The sequence below is a fragment of the Xenopus laevis genome, chromosome 6L (assembly GCF_017654675.1).
Source record: "Xenopus laevis strain J_2021 chromosome 6L, Xenopus_laevis_v10.1, whole genome shotgun sequence".
In the NCBI taxonomy this organism is placed as follows: Eukaryota; Metazoa; Chordata; class Amphibia; order Anura; family Pipidae; genus Xenopus; species Xenopus laevis.
In genome coordinates, this window is record NC_054381.1 from 154,240,564 (window position 1) to 154,263,739 (window position 23,176).

Sequence of the window (23,176 nt, forward strand, 5' to 3'; positions counted from 1 at the left end):
AACCTAATGCTAGTTTAAATTTTACCTAAGATACCATTGTCTTAAGCTGTAAGGTTGCAACCTTCCATATTACCTACCCCAGCCCTCATGTAGTTCTATTATCTATGTCAAGAAGCCAGTTGTAAAAAGACCTATATGTTCTGGGACATGGCCTGATATCAGTAGAAGTGGTTAGTCAAAATCATCAGTAGCAACAGAAAAGCCCGTAACACAAGACCATCATAGGCATTCCAGTACCATAAGCAATTCAACAGGAGCAACTTTTTAGTATTCAGCAAAAATGTCCCAATATAAACATTGCCATCTGATTGACTTACACTAGAGACAATTAATCTGCTTGTGACTGATCTCTAAAGTATGATTTAGACCTTTGTATTTTTGGATTATTATGAGGCAAACACATACACATATCGACGCCACAACAGTAAATAGTACTCTCAAAGACTTAAAGTCTTCTCAAAGGAGAGCACAAGGCTACGTCCTAAACTGGGCTGGTTTGTGGCACAGAAATGCAAAAACCCCAACAGTTTGTTTTCAGTGATGTGATGTTTTCCACTGTCAATAAGGAAGTATTAAAATAGGTACAAATGGAGTGCAGGATATTAAAAAAAACTTTCACAATATACTTTTACCATGCAAATATTTTTTTGGAAGGCTACCAACTGATGGCTTATCATAAGAGAACTTATACATATACTATCTGGCCAAAAGTATGTGTCCTCCTGCCTGTCCAACATCTCATTCCAACACGAAGGATATAAAAATTAAGTTGGCTTTTGAGCTTTTTTTGTTGGCTTTTGAGGACAGGGCTCTGTGCAGACCAGCCAAGTTCTTCCTCTTCCCCGATAGATAAATTATTAATTTCCCATTATTATGGGGTCATTATCCTGCTGAAATTAGAGAGGGCCTTCCCCAAGCTATTGCCACATGGAAATGGCAAGAATGTTATTGTATAATGTAGTTCCACCTGTTTTGACAAAAATTAGAAGGGGAGTCCACATACGTTTGGGCATATAGTGTACATACTTATACAAAGGCAGTTGTTCTTTTTGGGGAGAAAAAATCTTCCCGAAACCTTCATTTATTCTCCATATGGCTGGAAGGTTAAGACTCTAAAATACACAATGCTCTGTAACAGTGTATGGAACATATACATGGGAAAAGTCTGATAATGTCTCAACTGTTCTTCACCTATTACGAAGTCTCCTAAGAATCCTAAAAAAATACAGCTCCCTGCATTTAGAAGTCCAAATGGCTGGCCAATAACTTTCAAAACATAAAAGCAACGTTCAGAGCACCCCACCATATCTATAACACACATATACCCAAACATGGATTTGGCTGATCTTGGTCATCCCATAAGTTTAGATGAAAAGCAGCCTTAAGACAATATAGTGAGTTCTGGTACTAGAAAGATTGTAAAGTCTGTTTATAATATACAGTATAAGTATATAACAGTTCGCCATTATCTGCTCTGGTGTTTGTTCACTGTATCAAAGTATCAAGAAGATGAAATTGAGTGATCCTTACAAAGGATGCCAAATGTTATTTGCTAGAGTTGCTTAAATACACATACAGTACATAGCCAAAATGTTAAAAACAAACAGTATACCTGTCAGTCCATTTGTGGTACTGTATATTATAAGCAGTCAGAGCCACTTGCGAATTAGCCCTAATTATTATTAGAGGTTTTTTCGTCCGCCATTTATTTTACAGTATAAGGTTATAGTTTAAAGATAATATCAACTGCATATTGCATTTATGTGCATGAATGGGAATGTCAATATAACTTGTCTCTGGTGAAGCTTTCAAAAGAGGCCTAAAAATCCAGCTCCATCTAGTGGTAAAAAAAGTTCTGAGCAATATTACTTATTTCTAAGCAACCTCCCACACACTGGAATAAATGCAAGCAATAAAAATAAACACATCAAACCTAATCCTTAGTCACGATGTTTAAAAAAAGTCATATTTTCCCTTTAATGCCCCTGCCAATAAAAATGCCATTAGTCGGATTTCCCTTGAAAAATCTGGAAATACCTTGGACTGCCTTAAGACACACATGGGTAAAGTATCAACACAACCTTTAACCTCCCCTTAAATATATCATCTTCAGGATCTGATTATTTAAGGTCTTCTTCACAGGTTTTTAGCTTTTGACAATGACTCAAGAGTCTACAACTGCATGGAACACAGTGCATAAAGTGTATGTATCCGGCATCTCATGATCTGGTTATAAAAGCATCCCTCAAAGTGTAGATAAACCATCTACTGTACAAGTAAATTATCATACTGTACAATGAGAGCTATGCAACATCTGACTAGTTTGCCAGTAAGAACGTCAAAATAATAATGAAGAAGACAATAGGAAGAATATTATGGCCATTGTTTACTATGAGCTACTCTTTGTAATTGTACCCATGGATATCTTAGGTCACATGTAATGAGGATTCTATTACATGCCCCATAATGTCTGAAAGAGGAAAACATTGTAGATACTCAATGAGAATGTTGGGTTTAATTGTTTTTCCTTAGTAACCAAATTCTTGGCTAAAGAAGTGCACCAATAAGACTAGTATATCAACCCCTACATTTGGTATTTTGAGATAGAAATCAATTCTGGTAAACACAAAAACCACGTGTGCTGGAACACTGAAAACTATTCTTAAAAAAAAAAAAGTTTATAAAAACCTGACAAACAAGTCTTTCTGCATAGATCCAGATTATGTGCCGTATCAATAATAAAGAAAATATGTTTATCTGTAACAACTATATTGTGTACATTTTTGCATGCAGATCATGCTACAAACTTCATTTCAGTGGAATGAACTATAAATTAAAAGTATCAGAGATGGTCCAATGACTATTACTCTTAAACATGCATCTTATGGAGCCTTTGGGGCTGGCCCTACTGAGCTTTGGAAAATGTAAAGTGACCTATACAAAGAATAAGTACATTGTAAGAAAAAAATTATCCAGAGACTCCTTCAATCTAAACAGGTTTAGAAGGAGTCCATGCTGATTCTGAAATTCCATCTCCTGTAGAAGACAAGGTTATGGGACCACTGGGAGTAAAAGGGTCTGTATCTGTATCCGTTTCCCCTTCTGCTAAGAAACGTTTCTCTTTCATCCAATTAGAACCATTGTTACCAAAACTGAAATCTTCTTTTTCTTGAGAAATACTAAACCCACTAGGAGATCTCTGAAGTTCATCATGGTTGACAGAAAGAAGAGACAATGGAGTGTCGCTGTCTCTGAAACTTCTCCTTTGCGTTGGAGAAGCCTCTTGTAAATATGGGTTTGCATTCTCTCCACTGTCTTGAAATTCAACCCGCGTGTCTATTAAGGTCTGGATAGGCAAAACTGTTGGCCTTTCTGTATAAGAAGATGAAGGAGGCGTAACCACCTGTGAACAGTTTTCACCATTAAAAGGCAACGGTGCACTAAAATGCCTTGGGTAATGTTCAAAGAAACCATACTGGTTTGTCTTGTTGAAGGAAACTTGGTGCAAATGGTGGAATGGGCTTGTATGTGAGCACGATTCAGTATAATTGTAAATCAACCCCTCAACTTCAGAATATCTGCTGTCCACACCCTCGTCTTCTGCAAGTGTTTCTCTAAGTGGATAATAGTCCGTGATATGAACTTGCAGCTGATCCATGTGTTGCATGTGCATGTCAACAAGAAAATCCAGTTTCTTTTCCATATCTTGTACCTTGAGCCAAAAAGAAGACAAAGACTTAGAATCGGGAAAATATTGTTTTAGAGAAAGACAACAACATTGTCATTCTGGAGCTATAAATAAAGCATAAAATAGAAGTTACATAGGAATATTCAAGTGCTTAGCATAATTGCAGTAAAGGGGTCCTAGGTTTGATTCCATGCATGGCCTATTTGTAACGAGTTTGTAATAGTTTGTAATGCACTGACATAAACAATGTCAATAAAAACACCAATAAAAAAATAATCATAAGAATGCGGAATGAGTACATGTTTTCTGTATCTTTAATATTTCCTTTTTCCATTCTTAAAACACACACAGTGTTGATTTTATTCTGGCGGCTCAAGAGCAGAATGAAAATTGTAACAGCAAATAAAAAAAAAACGAGTGATGCCATAAAGTGCTTTAAGGAGCTGATAATTTTCATTTCTGTGGAGTCTGAACCAAAGTTAACTGCCACTGACTTCAATTACACTTTCCAGGAGATTGTGCTCTCCTGCTGTACGAATGGACAAGTGAATGCCCTGTTTGTTCTGACTTCTAAATTGCTTCTCTGGAGCTTTAATAACCCACAGGGAACCCAAGGTCTCAAACTAAAATAATAAATATGTTCCAATGTTATGTATTTTATTTTGCTTTTCCTTAAGGAAGGAGCAATGATAATTTTAGGGGAAAAAGAAGAAATAGATTGACCTTGGCATAGATTCCTGTAGGATCTAATCAGATGTAAATGTGACATGCTGATTGGTTGAAATGATTTAACAGACCTGAACTTCGCACCTAAATATTCCATCTCCATCTGTATATCTGGTTAGATATACCTTACCTGTCTTTCTACTTTCACAAACTTTCCCATCATGCTTTGGTCTTCAATTTCTGGAACTTTCACTGAATATGGGTCATGTCTATAAAGAAATGTTAAATGATTAACTTGCACCAACCATAATCATAATTTTGAGTCTCCTTGCCTCTTGTCTGTTATGCACTCTTTGGCATTCCCAAATCATCCTTATGTGCCAGCACCAGCATCAGCCATGGACAGAGCATGTCCCGTTCATAGGGAAGGTCATTTTGCCCACTGTGTTTCTCCATGACACCCCCATGGCAGTCAAAATATAAATTAAAGGTAACTTCTTGGCTCAGGTTATATACATTGCATTTAGAGTGGCAGAATACCTCCCTGTACATAAGTATATTGACTAGGGCTTTTAGCCTATTGTTTTAATCAAAAACAAAACTATGTTTTTTGTTATTTCTGGGGTTAAACAGGGCAAACTGGGAAACAGAAGCTACTCCATGTTTGGTCCTCACAAGGTAGATAGATTACTAGTGCATTATGTACACCTATTAACTAACAAACAACAAAGAGGAAAGGGAAGGGGTTGTATACTAATAATATAATCAACAAAGGAGCTGTGGTTTCCCTGTTTGGTCAATAAATAACAAAACTCATATATTTTTCTTGATTAAAACAATAAGCAAAAATTATGTTCAGCATAAGCCCTACTCATTGTGCTGGTAAATGATGGTTTAATATCAGCTTGCCGGCTTGAAGGGTTAGCTAGTCTACCAGAGGATGAACATAGAGAGACAAATGTTAATGGACCTATATCTTCAACAAGAGTTGACATGACATACGTCTACATATCACAATAGATGCCTTCCAAATTATCAATTAACAACCTTTAGCTGTATATCACCTCCTAAACTTGTTTTATGTAACACACCTTGGAGACTGTTGCGATGTAAAGCCATATCCACTACCAAGCCCTCCAGTTCCTTTCTGAGACTTCTTATGCTTGGGGGTTGAGAGGGGACCAGGAGCAAAGACCATATCTATTCTGTATAAGAGAGAGAGCAAGTAGAATTTTTTGCCATAGGAAAAAACCTGTTACCTTAAACAGAACCAGAAATACTGTTGTATACACGGGTGATATGGTTTCACCCCAAAAGAGTGACTTCAGATAGGTCAATAAACCTTTGGCGTTTTCTCACCACCATACCAAGGTTACCCAGTTTGATGTCTTATAAATGGGTAAATTCAAAGTAATCAAACATACATTGAGCAGAAGAAATATGGGTCATCTACTGTAATAATATGGACATACAATGTGTCTTTCTAATATTTTCTCCTCCATTCACATTACTCCATTTTCCAATTTTCCTATAACCGTCCCCAACACATCATCCCTACATCATATTTGTTTTCATTTTATTTAAGTTTTGCTCTTTAACTTTAAACCCACCACATCTTTGGTCAATCTTTTCATTACCCACCTTACCCTTCCCTTCATTTTTCCCATCCTTTCTTGAGGGCCAGCTAATGGACCATACCAAGTTTACCCTACCTTGTCTGGAGGTACTTTATCCTTGACAGCATATCCAGATGCCCAGCTGAATATTGCTCAATGACATCTTTCACATCATAAGGCCGTAGAGTCTCCTTAAATTTTTTCTTATGCAAAAGAAACTGAAGTATTCTGTGTGTAAAGCATTGTTGTAATTAAATGTAAAGAATCCACAACAGTGACAACAGTGAACTTCTTCTACCTAACCCACCCATGACAGAGTCATCAATGCCTTTCCAATATGGTAATTATACATGTATTCTTTACATAAAGGGAATTTTCCATAATTCGGATTGCCATAGCGTTAGTCTGCTAAAAATTATTTATATATTAAATAAACCCTATAGCATTGATTTGCCACCAATATGTATTCATGCAGTTTAGTTAACATCAAGAACAAGGTACTGTTTCATTATTACAGAGGAAAATAAATCATTAAAGGGATTATGTCATGATTTTTATGATGTAATTTTTATTTCTAAATAACACTGTTTACACTGGAAATAAATCACTCTACCATATGACATTTAATTCATTAACCAGCAAGTGAATTTTTACTTGTAATATTGCTGTATAGGCAGCCATCTCAGGTCATTTTGTCTGGTCATGTGCTTTCAGAAAGAGCCAGCACTTTAGGATGGTTTATGTGTAATAGATCTTGCCAGACTAACTTCATTTCTTTTTATGAGAAGGTGAGCAGGGACCTTGATTCTAGGATGGCAGTGGATGTGATTTACTTAGACTTTGCTAAAGCATTTGATACAGTGCCACACAGAAGGTTACTGGTTAAATTAAGGAATGTTGGCCTGGAACATAGTATTTGTACCTGGATAGAGAACTGGCTAAAAGATAGACTACAAAGAGTGGTGGTAAATGGAACATTTTCTAATTGGACCAGTGTTGTTAGTGGAGTACCGCAGGGCTCTGTACTAGGTCCCTTGCTTTTCAACTTGTTTATTAATGACCTGGAGGTGGCCATTGAAAGTACGGTTTCTATTTTTGCAGATGATACTAAATTGTGTTGGGAGTTTCATTAAATGAGAAGGATCTAGGGTTTTTTTTGTAGATTACAAGTTGTCTAATTCTGGGCAGTGTCATTCTGTGGCTACTTAAGCAAATAAAGTTCTGTCTTGCATAAAAAAGGGCATTAACTCAAGGGATGAAAACATAATTCTGCCTCTTTATAGGTCCCTGGTGAGGCCTCATCTGGAGTATGGGGGCAGTTTTGGACTCCAGTCCTTAAGAGGGATATAAATGAGCTGGAGAGAGTGTAGAGACTAAGTGCAACTAAACTGGTTAGAGGGAGGGAAGACTTAAATTATGAAAGGAGACTGTCAAGGTTGGGGTTGTTTTCTCTGAAAAAAAAGTGCTTGCGAGGGGACATGATTACACATTAGAGGACATTATAGACAAATAGCAGGGGACCTTTTTACCCATAAAGTGGATCACCGTACCAGAGGCCTCCCCTTCAGACTAGAAGAAAATAACTTTCATTTGAAGCAACGTAGGGGGTTCATCACAGTGAGGACAGTGAGGTTGTGGAATGCACTGCCGGGTGATGTTGTGATGCTGATTCAGTGTCACAGTGCGACCTGGATTTTACTATTGAGTGCTGCTCCATGTCAGATTTCAAAATGAAATATAAATGAAATCGGTTTGCTCTTTTGAGAAACTGATTTCAATGCAGAAGTCTGCTGGAGCAGTACTATTAACTGATGCATTTTGGGGGAAAAAGCATCCCTTTAAAAAAACAGAAATATTTGCTTATAATGGACTATATGGGACATGGTCTTCAGGGCTTTCAGGATAATGGGTTGCCAGGTAAGGGATCCCATGCCTGTATAATTTAAGGGTTGTAATACTATTTTCAAATAACATTCTATAGTATAATAAAGACCTAAGAAACATTCAATACCTAGATGCATGGATAGCTGCCTTTATAGTTGGTATTAAATCTTCCATTAATTCAGTACCATATCCTGATTCAGCTATTGGGTCTCCGGCCGCTCCTGCATCTACAGAAAAAATTAAAATATAAACTTGAAATATAGTAAATCAACCTCCCTGTACGTTATAGCTGGACCTTTTCTAAGCAAATTTATTTTCTAAGCAACATTTTAATGGGTATTTATTGTTTACTTTTTATTCTTGTTAAGGTCTTATGGTTTCTATTTTCCCTAAATACAGCCTGGACCTGCACACACTATACGGGTCACTGACTACAACAACCAAAAACAGTGATCTCAATTGAGGACTTAGTTTATTGTTACTCTAAAAAGTTTGGATGGCTTAACATTCTTTTTGTATCCTCTACTATTCAACTTCCATTCTGCTTCAGACTTCTGCCTAGTTCTTAGGGAAATTAAGTTCATCAGGCTGGGAAATCATCACATTTGTGTGGGGGGGATGCAGCATACCTTCAGAACTCTGCCAAAAAGCGTAGGCTTTCATTTTTAGTGCAGTCCGGAAACGCTCCTTATTGCTCAAACCAATATTCTTTGCCTCTTTTGAAGGACTTTCTTCAGGTCCCTCAATGTTTAATGGGGAAAATGTCTTTGCTTTCGGGCTAGTTCCTCTGGGATTGGAAAGTCGCACACGATCCAAGAGGCTCCATTTTTGACTAAAGGGAATAATGTACAATATATATTAAAAGAAGGTCTTCAAACAAGGTCATCCATCTAGGACATATCAATCTAGCACTGGTTGTACATATTGTACATTTAACTGAAAATGCAGAAAGAAAAAGGAAAGTTTATGAAGACCAGCTTGATTCTCTTTAGCATTACAATTGTGTAACGTGCGACTAAAACTCCCAGTATCCCCTGTCATTGTTGGCCTCAGGCTGGGACTAGTTGCTCAACAAAATTTTGTGGGTGGTAATAGCATACAATGATCATTAAGTCTTCATCAATCTCCATCAATGTGTAGGGCTCTGTTTGGCCCTCCAAGGGGAATCTGTGTGCCTCCATCCTTTTTTGTGTTATAGCAGACTTTGAATTTTTGTGAATTTTGGAAAATTGTGAGAACCAGTGTTTTATGGTAAATGTTACAGTGTGCAGAAATGTTACAGAAAATGCATTGTAATGTGCATCAGAGAAAGCCAGTTCCTGATGAAACACCAAGTGATGGATGTACCTACAAGTCATCTGTCAAAATGGTAGCAAGGAAGCTGAAAGTAAGATTTCCACATACTGTTCTGCTCAAATGCCAATTGGTAACATTAATCATTGAATTTTAAGTCAAGGCTCTAAAAAAACAAAACAGTTACTAGTTTCACTTTCCTTGTCCTTTAAGTTACTACTCCTGAAATATGAGTCACTTAGGGGCCGATTCACTAACTTCGAGTGAAGGATTTTTGGGCTACTTCGACCATCGAATGGGCTACTACGACCTTCGACTACGACTTCGAAACGAAGGATTCGAACTAAAAATCGTTCGACTATTCGACCATTCGATAGTCGAAGTACTGTCTCTTTAAGAAAAAACTTCGACCCCCTAGTTCGCCATCTAAAAGCTACCGAACCCAATGTTAGCCTATGGGGAAGGTCCCCATAGGCTTGCCTAAGTTTTTTTGATCGAAGGATAATCCTTCAATCGTTGAATTTAAATCCTTCGAATCGTTCGATTCGAAGGATTTTATCGTTCGATCGAAAGAATAATCCTTTGATCGTTCGATCACACTATTTGTGCTAAAATCCTTCAACTTCGATATTCGAAGTTGAAGGATTTTAATTCCCAGTCGAATATCGAGGGTTAATTAACCCTCGATATTCAACCCTTTGTGAATCGGCCCCTTAGCCTTCATTCCTTTATCGGGCCATCAGAAACCCCATTAGACCCAAGGCTCCTAGGGCATTGCACTAGTCACATTGTAGATATTTAAAGCTCTAGGTCTGGAGAAGACCCTAAAGAGACCCTGGTCAATAAAGCAAATGTGGAGCCCCCATTGAAAAAAAAAACTTGGAGATATGAAGTATGTATTACAGGGGTTTCAGGCATGTGACTGAACCACTGCAGCTGTGGTTATACTACAATTCCCATCATGTCACCAAAAGTCCCTGGCTGTGCCCCCTCCCAAAAAAAAGTTGCAAGAAATTGTAACTTTAGAACCAAAAGAAAAAAAGTTGTACTTGTCAATAAATTACCTATATGAATCTTAACATTTGCTTCACTAACCCTGCAAACAATGGGCTAAAGTTCACTTGGTGACATTTCTACTTGGAAAAAGCTGCAAGCACAGGCAGATCCATGTGTTGTACCCAGCTGAAAAGAAATGAACCTTCTGGTATTTGTCTCAATCAAAAGGAAGAAAAAATACATAATAGAAGTTTCATAAAAATGCCTCTAGCTATTAGTCATTCCCACACACTCACAGCACAGTGCACTCTTGGAAACCATAATTGGATGAGTTGCAAAGATTCAAAGAATGTCACATTCATGGATGACTCATAGGGTAGAAATGACAGGTGAGACATTTATTCTTTGGAAAACAATGTCTCCTGGCTATGTGGAAGTCTTAGCAACTTTGTGCCCCCTTGTGTCTTAGAGAGACACATGGGGCACAAAACACAAGAGTTTCAGTTGGCTCTGCTGGTGGTTTGGCTGGTGGGATAAGGAAAATGAGAACTTGTGAGAGGGTTGGTTCTATGGATAACCCAAGGGAAGGACTAAAGGGGCTGATGAATGTGAAGATTCTTAGATTAGCTCCCTGCAATCTTGAAAATTATTTAATATCTGCTAAATTTGTTGACTTGTTGGTTTCTCCATGGCTTTTTGAAGCTAAACCTAAAAATGTTCAACAGTAATGCAAAAAAAACAGTCTTCCATCAATGTTTTAGGTTCAAATTGTAGGTTGTGATTTGGTATCTTTCCATAAACATTATTTATACTGGGCTATTGCTTTTCTCCAAGTTGCATTATTGTCACAATATCATCTGGCCATATTTGCTCCTCAGGCTTTGACAATTGGCGGCGAGGTTTCCTTTAAGGAATGGAATGATGTTGTTATGGCTTCCATTATTGTTTTGCTTAAGATACCCTTTAAATATGCATTAATGAGTGTTAGTTAGTACATAGAATGTTATGCAAATTAATATAAAAATAATTTCTAATTCTATTGGGTTATTCAGCAAAGCAGGCAAAAATCCACATGCAAAAAAATAAAAAGAGTGCAAGCTGTGCGGTTGTAGAATAGTGCATGCCTACAGCCATGCAAACTATGTGTTGTGATTGTGTTTAATGAACTTCTTCTCAGTTATATGATGACGATGATGAAGAAGAAGAAATGTGTCTTCAAAGGTTCAACATGGAGTGGCTGTTGCTGGCTAAATAATAAGAGGGAAAGAGATAAGGAGGCATAGTTGGACCAATGATGACACTATCCCTGTAATGATTAATGGACTGGACCCATATCTCACTGACCATGTGTGCCCAAATGTTCAAGCACCCAGCAAACCGATTTATCAGTCTAGGGTCCACATTGTAAGGAATTTAGCTACCCAGGTGGGCATCCAAAAAGACCTTTAACAGGGGTTAATTTTAAGCAAAAATGTCCATGCAAGAGGGAACATGGAGCCTTCTACACTTCCTATCCCCAACCAGGGGATGACTTTTTTAATCCCTCCATTCCAATTAGAGGGGAAAGGTATATATATAAAAAAAATAACAAGGAGTTTCCTGGGTGCACTAGTATGGTTATGCCTTTCTCTACATAGAGCATTGGGGCAGGGGTAATTACATTGCACCACATCCCATGAGACCACCTTAGCCCATGAAGCAGGAGGGAATATAAACTTTCCTTACCATATGCATATGCATTGGATAGTAGACAGTGGGGTTATTCTATGCCCCCGATCTCCAGACCCTTGGATGATTCTGTGGTGCTTAATATCAAACAAATGTCCCTCCACCCCTACCTATCATGCCACCTGCTTTATACCAGTTCCCATTATGTAGCCAGTAAACACAATGCTGAACATCTAAAAACTATTTACTATTTGTCCAAATCCAATCTGAGTTAATTAATGTGCAAGACTGTCCGTGGCGTGCCTGCCTACTTCTTCTGGCTACAGGGGCCACCTTAGCATCTTTACTAAAGTAGAGTGTTTAAAAGCAGCCCGAAAACAGTTATGACATGCAGAAGTTGGTTCCACTGTCCATGGTCACCAGACTAACTCCTCCAGTGGAACCCATGCAAGAACATCTACAGCAGGTTTCTCTTTACCATTGCCTTTGACCAGTTGCTCTTGGCCCACTCATTTTTTGGTGACTAGTGATGTAGGTGGTAAATTAGGTAAAACAACTAAACCAGCCCAACATGTAACAAACCTAAACAAGTAATGTATTCAATAAATATGAAGATGGAGCACCGAATAAAAACAAGAACTTTGATAAAAACTGGTCTGCCAGGAAAAAAGAGCTTGTAGCTGAAATACAATTCTGAGACTTTCCTTTATGACACTGCTTGCTTCATCTGTAACAGTAACACTTCTGAAGTTTTGTATAGAGATGGAGCAAGCTCAATTAAAGCATCTGTCTGATGGTACCAGATGCATCAATAAATCTGTTGCATATATTGTATGTGAATGAAACACACACTGCAGTAGGCATGCATCTTAAAGGGGAAATTCACCCAAATGTCCCTTATTAATACATTTACATGAATTAGGTTTCTTCAGGTAGGGTGAATGGAAGAAGGGAAGGATGGAATGAAGGCAGAGGAGAAGAAGGAAGGAATGGGAGGGAGGCAGTGAAGAAGGACAGGGAGGGAGGATGAAAGAAAGGGGAGGTGGACAGAGAAGAGGGACAAGGAGGGAACATGGAAGGGAGGCAGAGAAGAATGGCAGGAAGGGAGGATGGAAGGAAGGTGAGAGATACAGAGAAGTAGGACATGGAGGGAGGAAGGAAGGAAGGAAGGAAGGGAGGGAAAGGAGGGAGACAGGGTAGATGGAAAGAGAGTGAGGAAGATAGGGAAGGGGAGGGAGGCAGTGAAGGACAGGCAGGAAGGAAGGTGAGAGATACAGAGAAGAAGGACAAGGAGGGAGGGAGGGAGGGAGGAAGGAAGGGGAGGGAGGGAGGGAGGGAGGGAGCCAAAGAAAAAATACAGGGAGGGAGGATGGAAGGAAGGAGAGGAAGGGAAACAGAGAAGAAGGATGGAGAGGGAGGGAGGAAGGGAAGCAAAGAAAACATACAGGGAGGGAAGATGGAAGGAAGGGAGACAGAGAAGAAGGACATTGAGGGAGGAAGGATGGGGAGGGAGACAGAGAAGAAGGACAGGGAGGGAGGATGGATGGGGAGGGAGGCAAAGAAAAAATACAGGGAGGGAAGATGGAAGGAAGGTGAGGGATACAGAGAAAAAGGACAGGGAGGGCGAAAGGAAGGGGAGGGAGGGTGGAAAAGAAAAAATACAGGGGGGTAGGATGAAATGAAGGGGAAGAAGGGAGACAGAGAAGACGGACAGAGAGGGAGGAAGGAAGGGGAGGGAGACAGAGAAGAAGGACAGGGAGAGAGGATGGAAGGAAGGGGAGGCAAAGAAAAAAATACAGGGAGGGAGGATGGAAGGAGGGGGAGGAAGGGAGACAGAGAAGAAGGACAGGGAGGGAGGATGGAAGGGAGGGAGTAATATTACTAAGATCTCTACTGCCTACAGCCTACTACACATATAATTTTAGATGAAATTGCTCTTTCAATAGTTTGTGCATAGAAAGGAAAGGCAAGCAAGGTGTGCATGCAGTTAATGAGTGGTTATGCTCAGTAAGTACCGTTATACCTAAATGTTCTTTTGAAGCTCGATCCAATGAATGATTCCCTACTAAACATGACTTGACTGTAAAGTGAAGGGAAAATGATTAAGATGGAAACCAGTGATCAGACGTGCAAAGCTGGCGTGATAGCAACACACAACAAGTTCACCAGAAATGATGCGGCGACAGCAATGACTTGTGCCATGGGCAGTATATTAACCACTTATTGTAAGTTTCACATTGATTCTAAATTTGAGTTTTGAGCAGTGAAACAAATTAACACATTTTAAATAAATAATAACTAAGAACAAGAGTATTGTATTAAGGGGCCACTATATCTTTATTCTGAAATGTCACCAGGGAAATTGCTGAATGTATAATAATTTTCCATTACTTTCCCCCATCCTTACTTAGTAGTATTCCCTGTACTAAGCTCAATTCAGCAGCAACAGTCCCCTAAGTTTGCTCACAGTCTGTACAGAGAGATCCCATAAAACTATGGCAGCATAGGTATTCCCTGTACTAAGCACAATTCAGCAGGAACAGCCCCTAAGTTTGCTCATAGTCTGTACAGAGCGATCCCATAAAACTATGACAGCATAGGTATTCCCTGTACTAAGCACAATTCAGCAGGAACAGTCCCCTAGAGTTATAGTGGCCCTTTAATGCAACATGATTAGATGCAAACTACATTTATTGTTGGAAATACAGTAACACATAGTTAACTTACTAAAGATGCAGGTTCTGCCCAACACATTCAGACACTGAGACACTGAGCAGCACATGAAATTCAAAGTTTGTGTCACAGAACATGGAACTATCATGATAATACATGTTTGTTGGTGATATAAACAGGGCTCTATGAAAAGAAAATGTTAAATAATGCTCTGTCTGTAATATAGAGTATAGCCAGATGCTGCTGGACTATAACTCCCAGCATGCTCGGACACTTGATTTTATGCTTAAGAACTGTAGGTCATAGCCCAGACACATCTAAGCAAACAATGAATCCAGCCAATCGCTGACTGTCCCCAGTCCCTTCAGGAGAGGTTGGTAGGTAGGCACAGGTAAGTACAGCAGTCGGTATCATTTACCTGCTACAGTTTCTGATTAAATTGTCAGCACAGAACAGCATTGAGCAATGAACAATTCATTGAATTTCTCCAGTAAATTGTGGACTAGAGACTGTCAGGGAGGGAGAGGGTGGCAGTTGCGTTACACAAAGGAATCAGTCATAATATTTATTATATGGTAAATGTGGGATCAGAAGGAAAGCAGCAGTGTAACGGGGGAAAGCGGAGCTGCTACATGGCCCAGTGCATTGAGCGGGGAACAATGCTGCGTTGTGTGGATCAAGGTAAAGCTTTCCTATAAATGGATATATAATGCCGCTGCTCCAGTTACACTCATTTCCTTCTGTGCCCCCACCTGCTCTTCTAACTCCCCGCACCCTGTGACATGGGCTGGAAGGTCACATGTTCCCTGCTCAGTCCAACGGCTAGTGACTAGTGTTACCTCTAATTGTGTGGCCCGGGGGGACGTACGACATCACTCATTTACTCACTGGATCTAGAGTGTCAGCACAATGTGCAAGTAGAATGGTGCATGAAAAGTACCAACATTAAAGGGGAGTTTCAGCTTTAAAGGGGTGGTTCACATTCATGAAAACTTTAGTATGTTATAGAATGTCCAATTCTTAGCAACTTTTCAAATGGTTTTCATTATTTATTTTTTATCGTTTTTGAATGATTTGCCTTGTTCTTCTGACTCTTTCAGCTTTCAAATGGGGGTCACTGACCCCATCCAGAAATAAATGCTCTGTAAGGCTACACATGTATTCTTATTGTTACTTTTTATTACTCATCTTTCTATTCAGGCCTCTCCTATTCATATTCCAGTCTCTTATTCAAATCAATGCATGGTTGCTAGGGGAATTTGGAACCCGGCAACAGGATGCCTGAAATTACAAACTGGAAATCTGCTGAATAAAAAGCTAAATAACTCAAAAACCACAAATGATAAAAAAATGAAAAACAATTGCAAATTATCTCAGAATATCAGTTTCTACATCATACTGACAGTTAATTTGAAGGTGGACAACCCCTTTACTATATTATAGAATGGCTCATTCTAAGCAACTTTTAAATTGGTCATTTTTTTCTAATTATATCTGACTCCAGATTTCAAATGGGGGGAGGGGGTCACTGACCCCATCTAAAAACAAATGCTCTGTAAGGCTACACATTTATTGTTATTGCTACTTTTTATTACTCCTCTTTCTATTCAAGCCTCTCCTATTCATATTCCAGTCTCTTGTTCATATCAGTGCATGGTTGCTAAGGGAATTTGGACCCTGGCAACCTGATTATTGAAATTGCAAACTGGAGAGCTGCTGAATAAAAAGCTAAATAACTCAAAAAAACACAAATACTGAAAAATGAAAACCAATGGCAAATTGTCTCAGAATATCCCTCGCTACATCATACTAATAGTTAATTTAAAGGTGAACAACCCCTTTTATGAAATTCTCATCTAAACAGACTACACCCCTGATCAACATGGTCATGCCCTTGGGTTGCCACCTCACCCCTTTAAAACCGAACACATATGGAATCCACATGCATGGCTAATTAGCAATTCATTTAGATGTATGCTGCAGACTAAACGGATTCATGTGCAGCCATGCAGTATGCATCTAAATGAATTTAGATGTATGAGGTGGGTGAGATGGCAGCCCTATCATGCCCTAATTTACCCAAAGACACCCCAATTAGCCCAAACCCCACATATAAGCTGGCAAACCTTGAGCCCTTATCTGACAGATCTGCAGCCTGACTCAGGCCTTAACTGTCAGTTACTGGTTAATACTATAGAGAACAGCTACTGGACACTTAGAACCAAGGTTAATAAGCCAATAATCAATATAATTATAAATGTGATCTATTCATTCAATTAACCCTTTCATGGGCTAGGGGGGCTTCTTCAGGGGTAGAGATCATCCCTGGTAAAGGGCTGTGGGAATTAGAATTTCCCTGCATGTTAGTGAGAATTTATCTGATAAAACCCCAACCTTCACAGGCTGCAGATTTGCTCCCAGGACTCCATTAGTCTGGAGAGTGTGATTTTTCAATCTGCATTTGCTTGAATTTCCCGAATAAATGTCAGGACATATTGTCTTCATTAAATTTATATCAGGGAATTTAAAGCACTGATCAAATTGATTACCGTCTGTCCTATCAAGGCGCTGACCTACAAAAGTAAGACCCTGTCCTTTAGAAACAGGCCGCTGTTCAGTTACGTAGAATTTGATCTCCTAATTTAGATGTAACTGTAAAATTAATTATGTATTTTATTTCTGAGCTTGTAATGCCCTACTTATAATGCAGCTGAGCAGCCGGCCGCTAATGATGAGTCTCATTCATTGGTGCAACCACAGTGGCCCCTAGTGGCAAAAACTGATATCAACAGGTTTAACCAAATTTCATTTAACATTATCCTGCAGCAGAGATTTCCAACCTGTATAATTCCCTGTATCAAACAACAAAGATTGTAATTTAGATAATATCTGTTCTAAATCAATCTCCTGACAGAATTGTTTTATATAGAATCATTATATAGTGACATATGTATTTCCTGTACATTCTAGGGATAATAAAGTCACACTGAGGCAATATAAAGGCACAAGGCTGCAGGCTGAGTTATACAGGGAACTCTGAGTATCACTCATGTATTATAAGGGATAATGTACCCCCTACTGTAAATGATAAGGATATTAGAAGTCACTGAGGGGTTGTTCTGTGACCATATAAAGGCACAAGGCTGCAGGCTGAGTTATACAGGGAACTCTGAGTATCACTCATGTATTATAAGGGATAATGTACCCCCTACTGTAAATGATAAGGATATTAGAAGTCACTGAGGGGTTGTTCTGTGACCATATAAAGGCACAAGGCTGCAGGCTGAGTTATACAGGGAACTCTGAGTATCACTCATGTATTATAAGGGATAATGTACCCCCTACTGTAAATGATAAGGATATTAGAAGTCACTGAGGGGTTGTTCTGTGACCATATAAAGGCACAAGGCTGCAGGCTGAGTTATACAGGGAACTCTGAGTATCACACATGTATTATAAGGGATAATGTACCCCCTACTGTAAATGATAAGGATATTAGAAGTCACTGAGGGGTTGTTCTGTGGCCATATAAAGGCACAAGGCTGCAGGCTGAGTTATACAGGGAACTCTGAGTATCACTCATGTATTATAATGGATAATGTACCCCCTACTGTAAATGATAAGGATATTAGAAGTCACAGAGGGGTTCTGTGACCATATAAAGGCACAAAGCTGCAGGCTGATTTATACAGGGAACTCTGAGTATCACTCATGTATTATAAGGGATAATGTACCCCCTACTGTAAATGATAAGGATATTAAAAGTCACTGAGGGTTCTGTGACAATGTAAAGGCACAAGGCTGCAGGCTGAGTTATACAGGGAACTCTGAGTATCACTCATGTATTATAAGGGATAATATACCCCCTACTGTAAATGATAAGGATATTAGAAGTCACTGAGGGGTTCTGTGACCATATAAAGGCACAAGGCTGCAGGCTGAGTTATACAGGGAACTCTGAGTATCACTCATGTATTATAAGGGATAATGTACCCCCTACTGTAAATGATAAGGATATTAGAAGTCACTGAGGGGTTGTTCTGTGACCATATAAAGGCACAAGGCTGCAGGCTGAGTTATACAGGGAACTCTGAGTATCACTCATGTATTATAAGGGATAATGTACCCCCTACTGTAAATGATAAGGATATTAGAAGTCACTGAGGGGTTGTTCTGTGACCATATAAAGGCACAAGGCTGCAGGCTGAGTTATACAGGGAACTCTCTCATGTGTTATATGTATTACCTAACATACTCCCCTAATGTAAATTATACAGGGCCAATACAGCTAATACAAAGATGTAATCCTTTGGCTACATACAGTGGTACAGTAGAATCCAATAATAAAGCTTGTCAGTTAGGAACATGTAAGAACAGTACGTAGCAGTGCCCATAACCAGGAAAGTGGTGCTATGACTCACTGGGTCACTGATTCAAGGCCCCCTAAATAAATCAGTCCCAATAATACCCATCATAAGAGCTACGGGCTGCTCAGTACTAATAAATAATATTATCCTGGACAATCAGGTGCTCCAAGGATTTCACAAAGGGCTACAAAGGGACATCTGTGGAAACATTGGAACTAAATACAATCAATTAAATAGTCTGTATTGTTTCTGAAATAATCAAGTTTATCTTCACTATTCCTCTCTCAGCATCTGTTTCTCTTCATTCTCTCTTCATTCAGCAGTTGGGTGTCAGATATTCACTGACAGTTAGATCCAATATATCTTATAGGGGGGCTCCTTTCCTAGCAGATGTATTAGAGCTCACTCAAATAACTGATTCCAGTACAAACAAAATCTAACAAAATAACTGCCTTTTGCACAAATTCTGCATGTAGAGAGACATGATGTCTGGTGAGTTTAATAGAGTGAGCTCTAATACATCTTCTAGGCAAAAGGAGCCCCCCTATAAGATATATTGGATCTAACTGTCAATGAATATCTGACACCCAACTGCTGCATGAAGAGAGAATGAAGAGAAACAGATGCTGAGAGAGGAATAGTGAATATAAACTTGATTATTTCAGAAACTATAACGATTTTTTAATTGATTGTATTTAGAAAGTTTCTTATTTCAGTATGATGAAGCTTATATTAAATTGAAATTTTTCCGATAGTTTCCCTTAACGAACATTGACTCAAACTGTGTAACCAGCCTACAAATCTGAGTAAAATGGTTCCATTAGATCCAAGTACAAGTTGCAACCTCCTTGAACGTCTGAGAATGTAAAGGATTAAAGTCATTAAATCACACGCTGTGAAGAACCCACAGAATAAATAATCCTCCATCCATGCACTGGAAAGACATTGTGCGGGATCGTTACTATAGAAACCTACCTATTGGTCCCATCCATCTGCTCCTTCCTTTATGTGAAAGCGAAGAGGGAGAAAAGAAATGAGACGCACGTTACAATCGTATCTCAGGCTTTGTCCCCACTTAAATCTTATTTGGGATCTTACCATGAACAACTGTGACTTGGGTTTGGAAAGAGAATGAGAGAGTGAAGAGATGTATTCAGAGTTTCATTGTTTAGGAAATGTAATGGATAAAAGAGCTGATGACTCAGTTGCAGTTTCAGCCTTGCGTAGGACGAGTGATGGGTGAATTTGGGGCAAAAAAATCGTGAATTTCCTGCGAAATTCGTGAAACAGCAAAAAAATCGCGAAACAGTGCCGGCGTCTCGTTTTTGACACCGGCGAATTTTTGCCGGCAAATTTTCACTGCGGTTTCGTGAATTTATTCATCGGCGGCAAATCACAGGAATTCGTAGCGAATTCGCGCCTGGCGAATAAATTCTCCCATCACTACGTAGGACTCCATTTATACACTGACAAGCCACAATCTTTCTTATCAGCCCAAAAACCTTCTTATACTGTTCTCCTTTTGTCTTTCCTTTCCCTCTTAATCAGTTGGGTTTGAGACTTGATGAGTTCCAGAGAAGCAGAAGAACTAGTTGAAGGAAAAAGAACTAACCCGCCCTCCTCATCCCAATTTCACTTCTCCTCTCCAGCCCCATGTTGTATTGTCTCTCTCCTGTTTATCTCTCTACAGATCCTTTTCTTTCTTCATTACCCCTTTGGTTTATTCATTTTAGTTTCACCATTTGCTTTTCTTCTCTCTTATTCTATCCTCGTTCCCCAAACTCTTCTCCACCCCTATTTCTCCCATGTGCCAATATCTCTCTTGTCTTCTACATTTGCATCATCTCTTCTTTCCCTTTATATCATATGCCTGTCCCCATTTAATTCTATATGTCTCCTTCCTTCTCTCTTTATTAATGTTCATCACTTTTACATTCCCCCCCTTCTGCTCCTCTTTCTTCTTCTCACCATGTCCCTATGCTTCTCTCTACACTTTCTTTTGTCTCCTAAATTCATTTTGTTTCTTCTTCAAAACATTAACAGATCACTGGTCTTTCCCACCACCCTGAATCCAGGATAGTCTGGACCTGAGGTTTTTCAGAGAAGGGATCTTTCTGTAATTTGGAAAACTAGACCTTAAGGGGGTTATTTACTAAACGCCGAATGCAAAAACCACGAAAAATTTGTGTTTTTTTTTTTAATTAAATCATGCTCTTAAAAAATCACAAATTTTTCGGAATTTATTAAACCCCGAGGATGGAAAAGACAGAATCTGATGGAAGAAGTCCCAATGGTTTTTTTTGATGTGCGCTGAGTTTCATGCAATCCCCATGAAGTTTTCAGGCAAAAATCTGAGATTTCGGGTGAAAAAGCAGGAAAAAAACATGAAAATCAGATGAAAAATACCAAAAAATCAGGGAAATCTGATTTTTTTTTTCTTCCGAAAAGTACATTTTCAGGAAAATATAATAATAAATAAGCGCAAAAAACCTGAGCAGATTTGATCGGAGTTTATAGCAGAAAATATTGAAATAAATTCGGACTTAATAAATAACCCAGTAACTCTACTCAAAGAATCATGTAAACATGAAATAAATCCAATGGGCTGGTTTTGCCTCCAATAAGGATTAATTATCTTAGTTGGGATCAAGTACAAGCTACTGTTTTATTAATAAATTAATAAATAATAATTTATTAATAAAGAGAAAAAAGTAATCGTTTTTTTTTTTTAAATTAGAATTATTTCATTAATATGGAGTCTATGGCAGATGGTCATCTCGTAATTTGGAGCTTTCTGGATAATGTGTTTCCGGATAACAGATCTCATACCTGTTTATGTAAATAAAGATTTCCCCCTGAGGACCTATTAGTTGACCCGATCCATAAAGCAGCAGAGCAGCAATGTAACTGCCTAATGTAAGGACTATAATGGGGGGCAAGGCAATTTTGGGCACATAAGGAAATATATCCAGCTTGGTGGACTCTTTCTTTATAGTATTAAATCCCAGACCACTCTTATCCCTGCTCCAGACAGAACAAAGGGTTCATTTTTGGGAAATATTGTACATTATGTTTTGAGCTTCTGTACCAGCCCAAGGCAATCACAGCCCTTTAGCAGTAAAGATCTGTGTCTCCAAAGATGCCCCAGTAGCTCTCCAACTTCTTTTCTGCTGATTCACTGCACATGCTCTGTGCTGCTGTCACTTACTGAGCTTAGGGACCCACTCACAATATACAGTACACATAGAATAGAAATGTCACAATATAAGGCTGATTAGTAATTAATACACATAATTACTACATGGCAGCACAGAAACCAGTGCAATTAGCATCAGAATTGAATAATCAGCAAACCTGTAGCATCAGCTTATATTACAGCCAGGGAAGCTCATTTTCTGCTGGATAATTAGTGACGAGCCCTAAGCTTAGCTTCTCAACAGCCAATCAGAGCCCACTGAGCATGTGAGTGTCACAGACACTTTCCAAGATGGTGACCCCCTGTGACAAGTTTGAAGTCCTGGATCATTGCTGCTATTGACAAGCTCAAACTTTAGCCTCGTGCAATAAGTTCACTATATAAAATATGGCATTTTTAACCACATTCAGTTTTAGGGTTTAGTTCTCCTTTAAATAGATCTCAGCCCTTCCTGTCTCTGCTTCTTTTTGTCTCTGTTATTCACATTGTATCTGTGTTGCCTCAGCAGGACCCTAACTGAGAGTCAAGGGAGAGAACTCCCAGCATTGCCATGAGCCCTACAGTAATTGGGAGAGCTGCAGCCTAGAGACCCTGTTCAGCTGATTCCAGAATACTTGCCTGAAGTATGGGAACTGGACAGTGGTTTCATAGTATCTCCATGTGGCCATCAGGTCAATGCGACTCAGGTTGGTGGCATAAAATCTCCATGCAGCCTAGAGAGCAAGAAAGGGGGTAAATAAAAAAATATTAACAATACAATTATTTAACTGATTTCATCAATGACAGTTTTGATTATGGTGACCCTCCCCTGACCATATGTATATACAGACGGAGAATGCTCCTATATGTTTTGGTTATAGAGGCTAGTGATGGGCGAATTTGCTTCATTTGCCGTTTAGCTTCATACAAAAAATTCGCGAATCTCCCACGAAATATGCGAAACAGCGAAAAATGTGCGAAACGAGAATTTTGACGCCCGCATCAATTTTGACACCCGCGTTAAAGTCAATGGGCGTCTGAATAATGTTGACGCACAACGGTTTTGATGCGGGTGACTTTTCCGATGCATGTCTACAATTTTTTGACACTGGCAAATCTTCGCAGCAGTTTTGCAAATTTATTCGCCGGC

The 23,176-nt window shown here is 39.0% G+C and overlaps 1 protein-coding gene across 1 annotated transcript in view; it reads right to left on the bottom strand.

Moving 5' to 3' along the window:
• Positions 1-309: 309 nt before the first annotated feature.
• kcnq3.L (potassium voltage-gated channel subfamily Q member 3 L homeolog) overlaps positions 310-23,176 on the bottom strand; it is a 101,600-nt gene continuing 78,733 nt past the window's right edge. The window contains exons 8-16 of the mRNA XM_041566647.1: positions 22,662-22,760; positions 19,827-19,849; positions 13,835-13,891; positions 8,484-8,686; positions 7,982-8,081; positions 6,067-6,198; positions 5,446-5,559; positions 4,545-4,623; positions 310-3,712 (exon numbers count right to left, since the gene is read on the bottom strand). Of these exons, the coding sequence (XP_041422581.1) occupies positions 2,990-3,712; positions 4,545-4,623; positions 5,446-5,559; positions 6,067-6,198; positions 7,982-8,081; positions 8,484-8,686; positions 13,835-13,891; positions 19,827-19,849; positions 22,662-22,760 (1,530 nt within the window). The 3' untranslated portion in view covers positions 310-2,989. The remainder of the gene's footprint in view (positions 3,713-4,544; positions 4,624-5,445; positions 5,560-6,066; positions 6,199-7,981; positions 8,082-8,483; positions 8,687-13,834; positions 13,892-19,826; positions 19,850-22,661; positions 22,761-23,176) is intronic.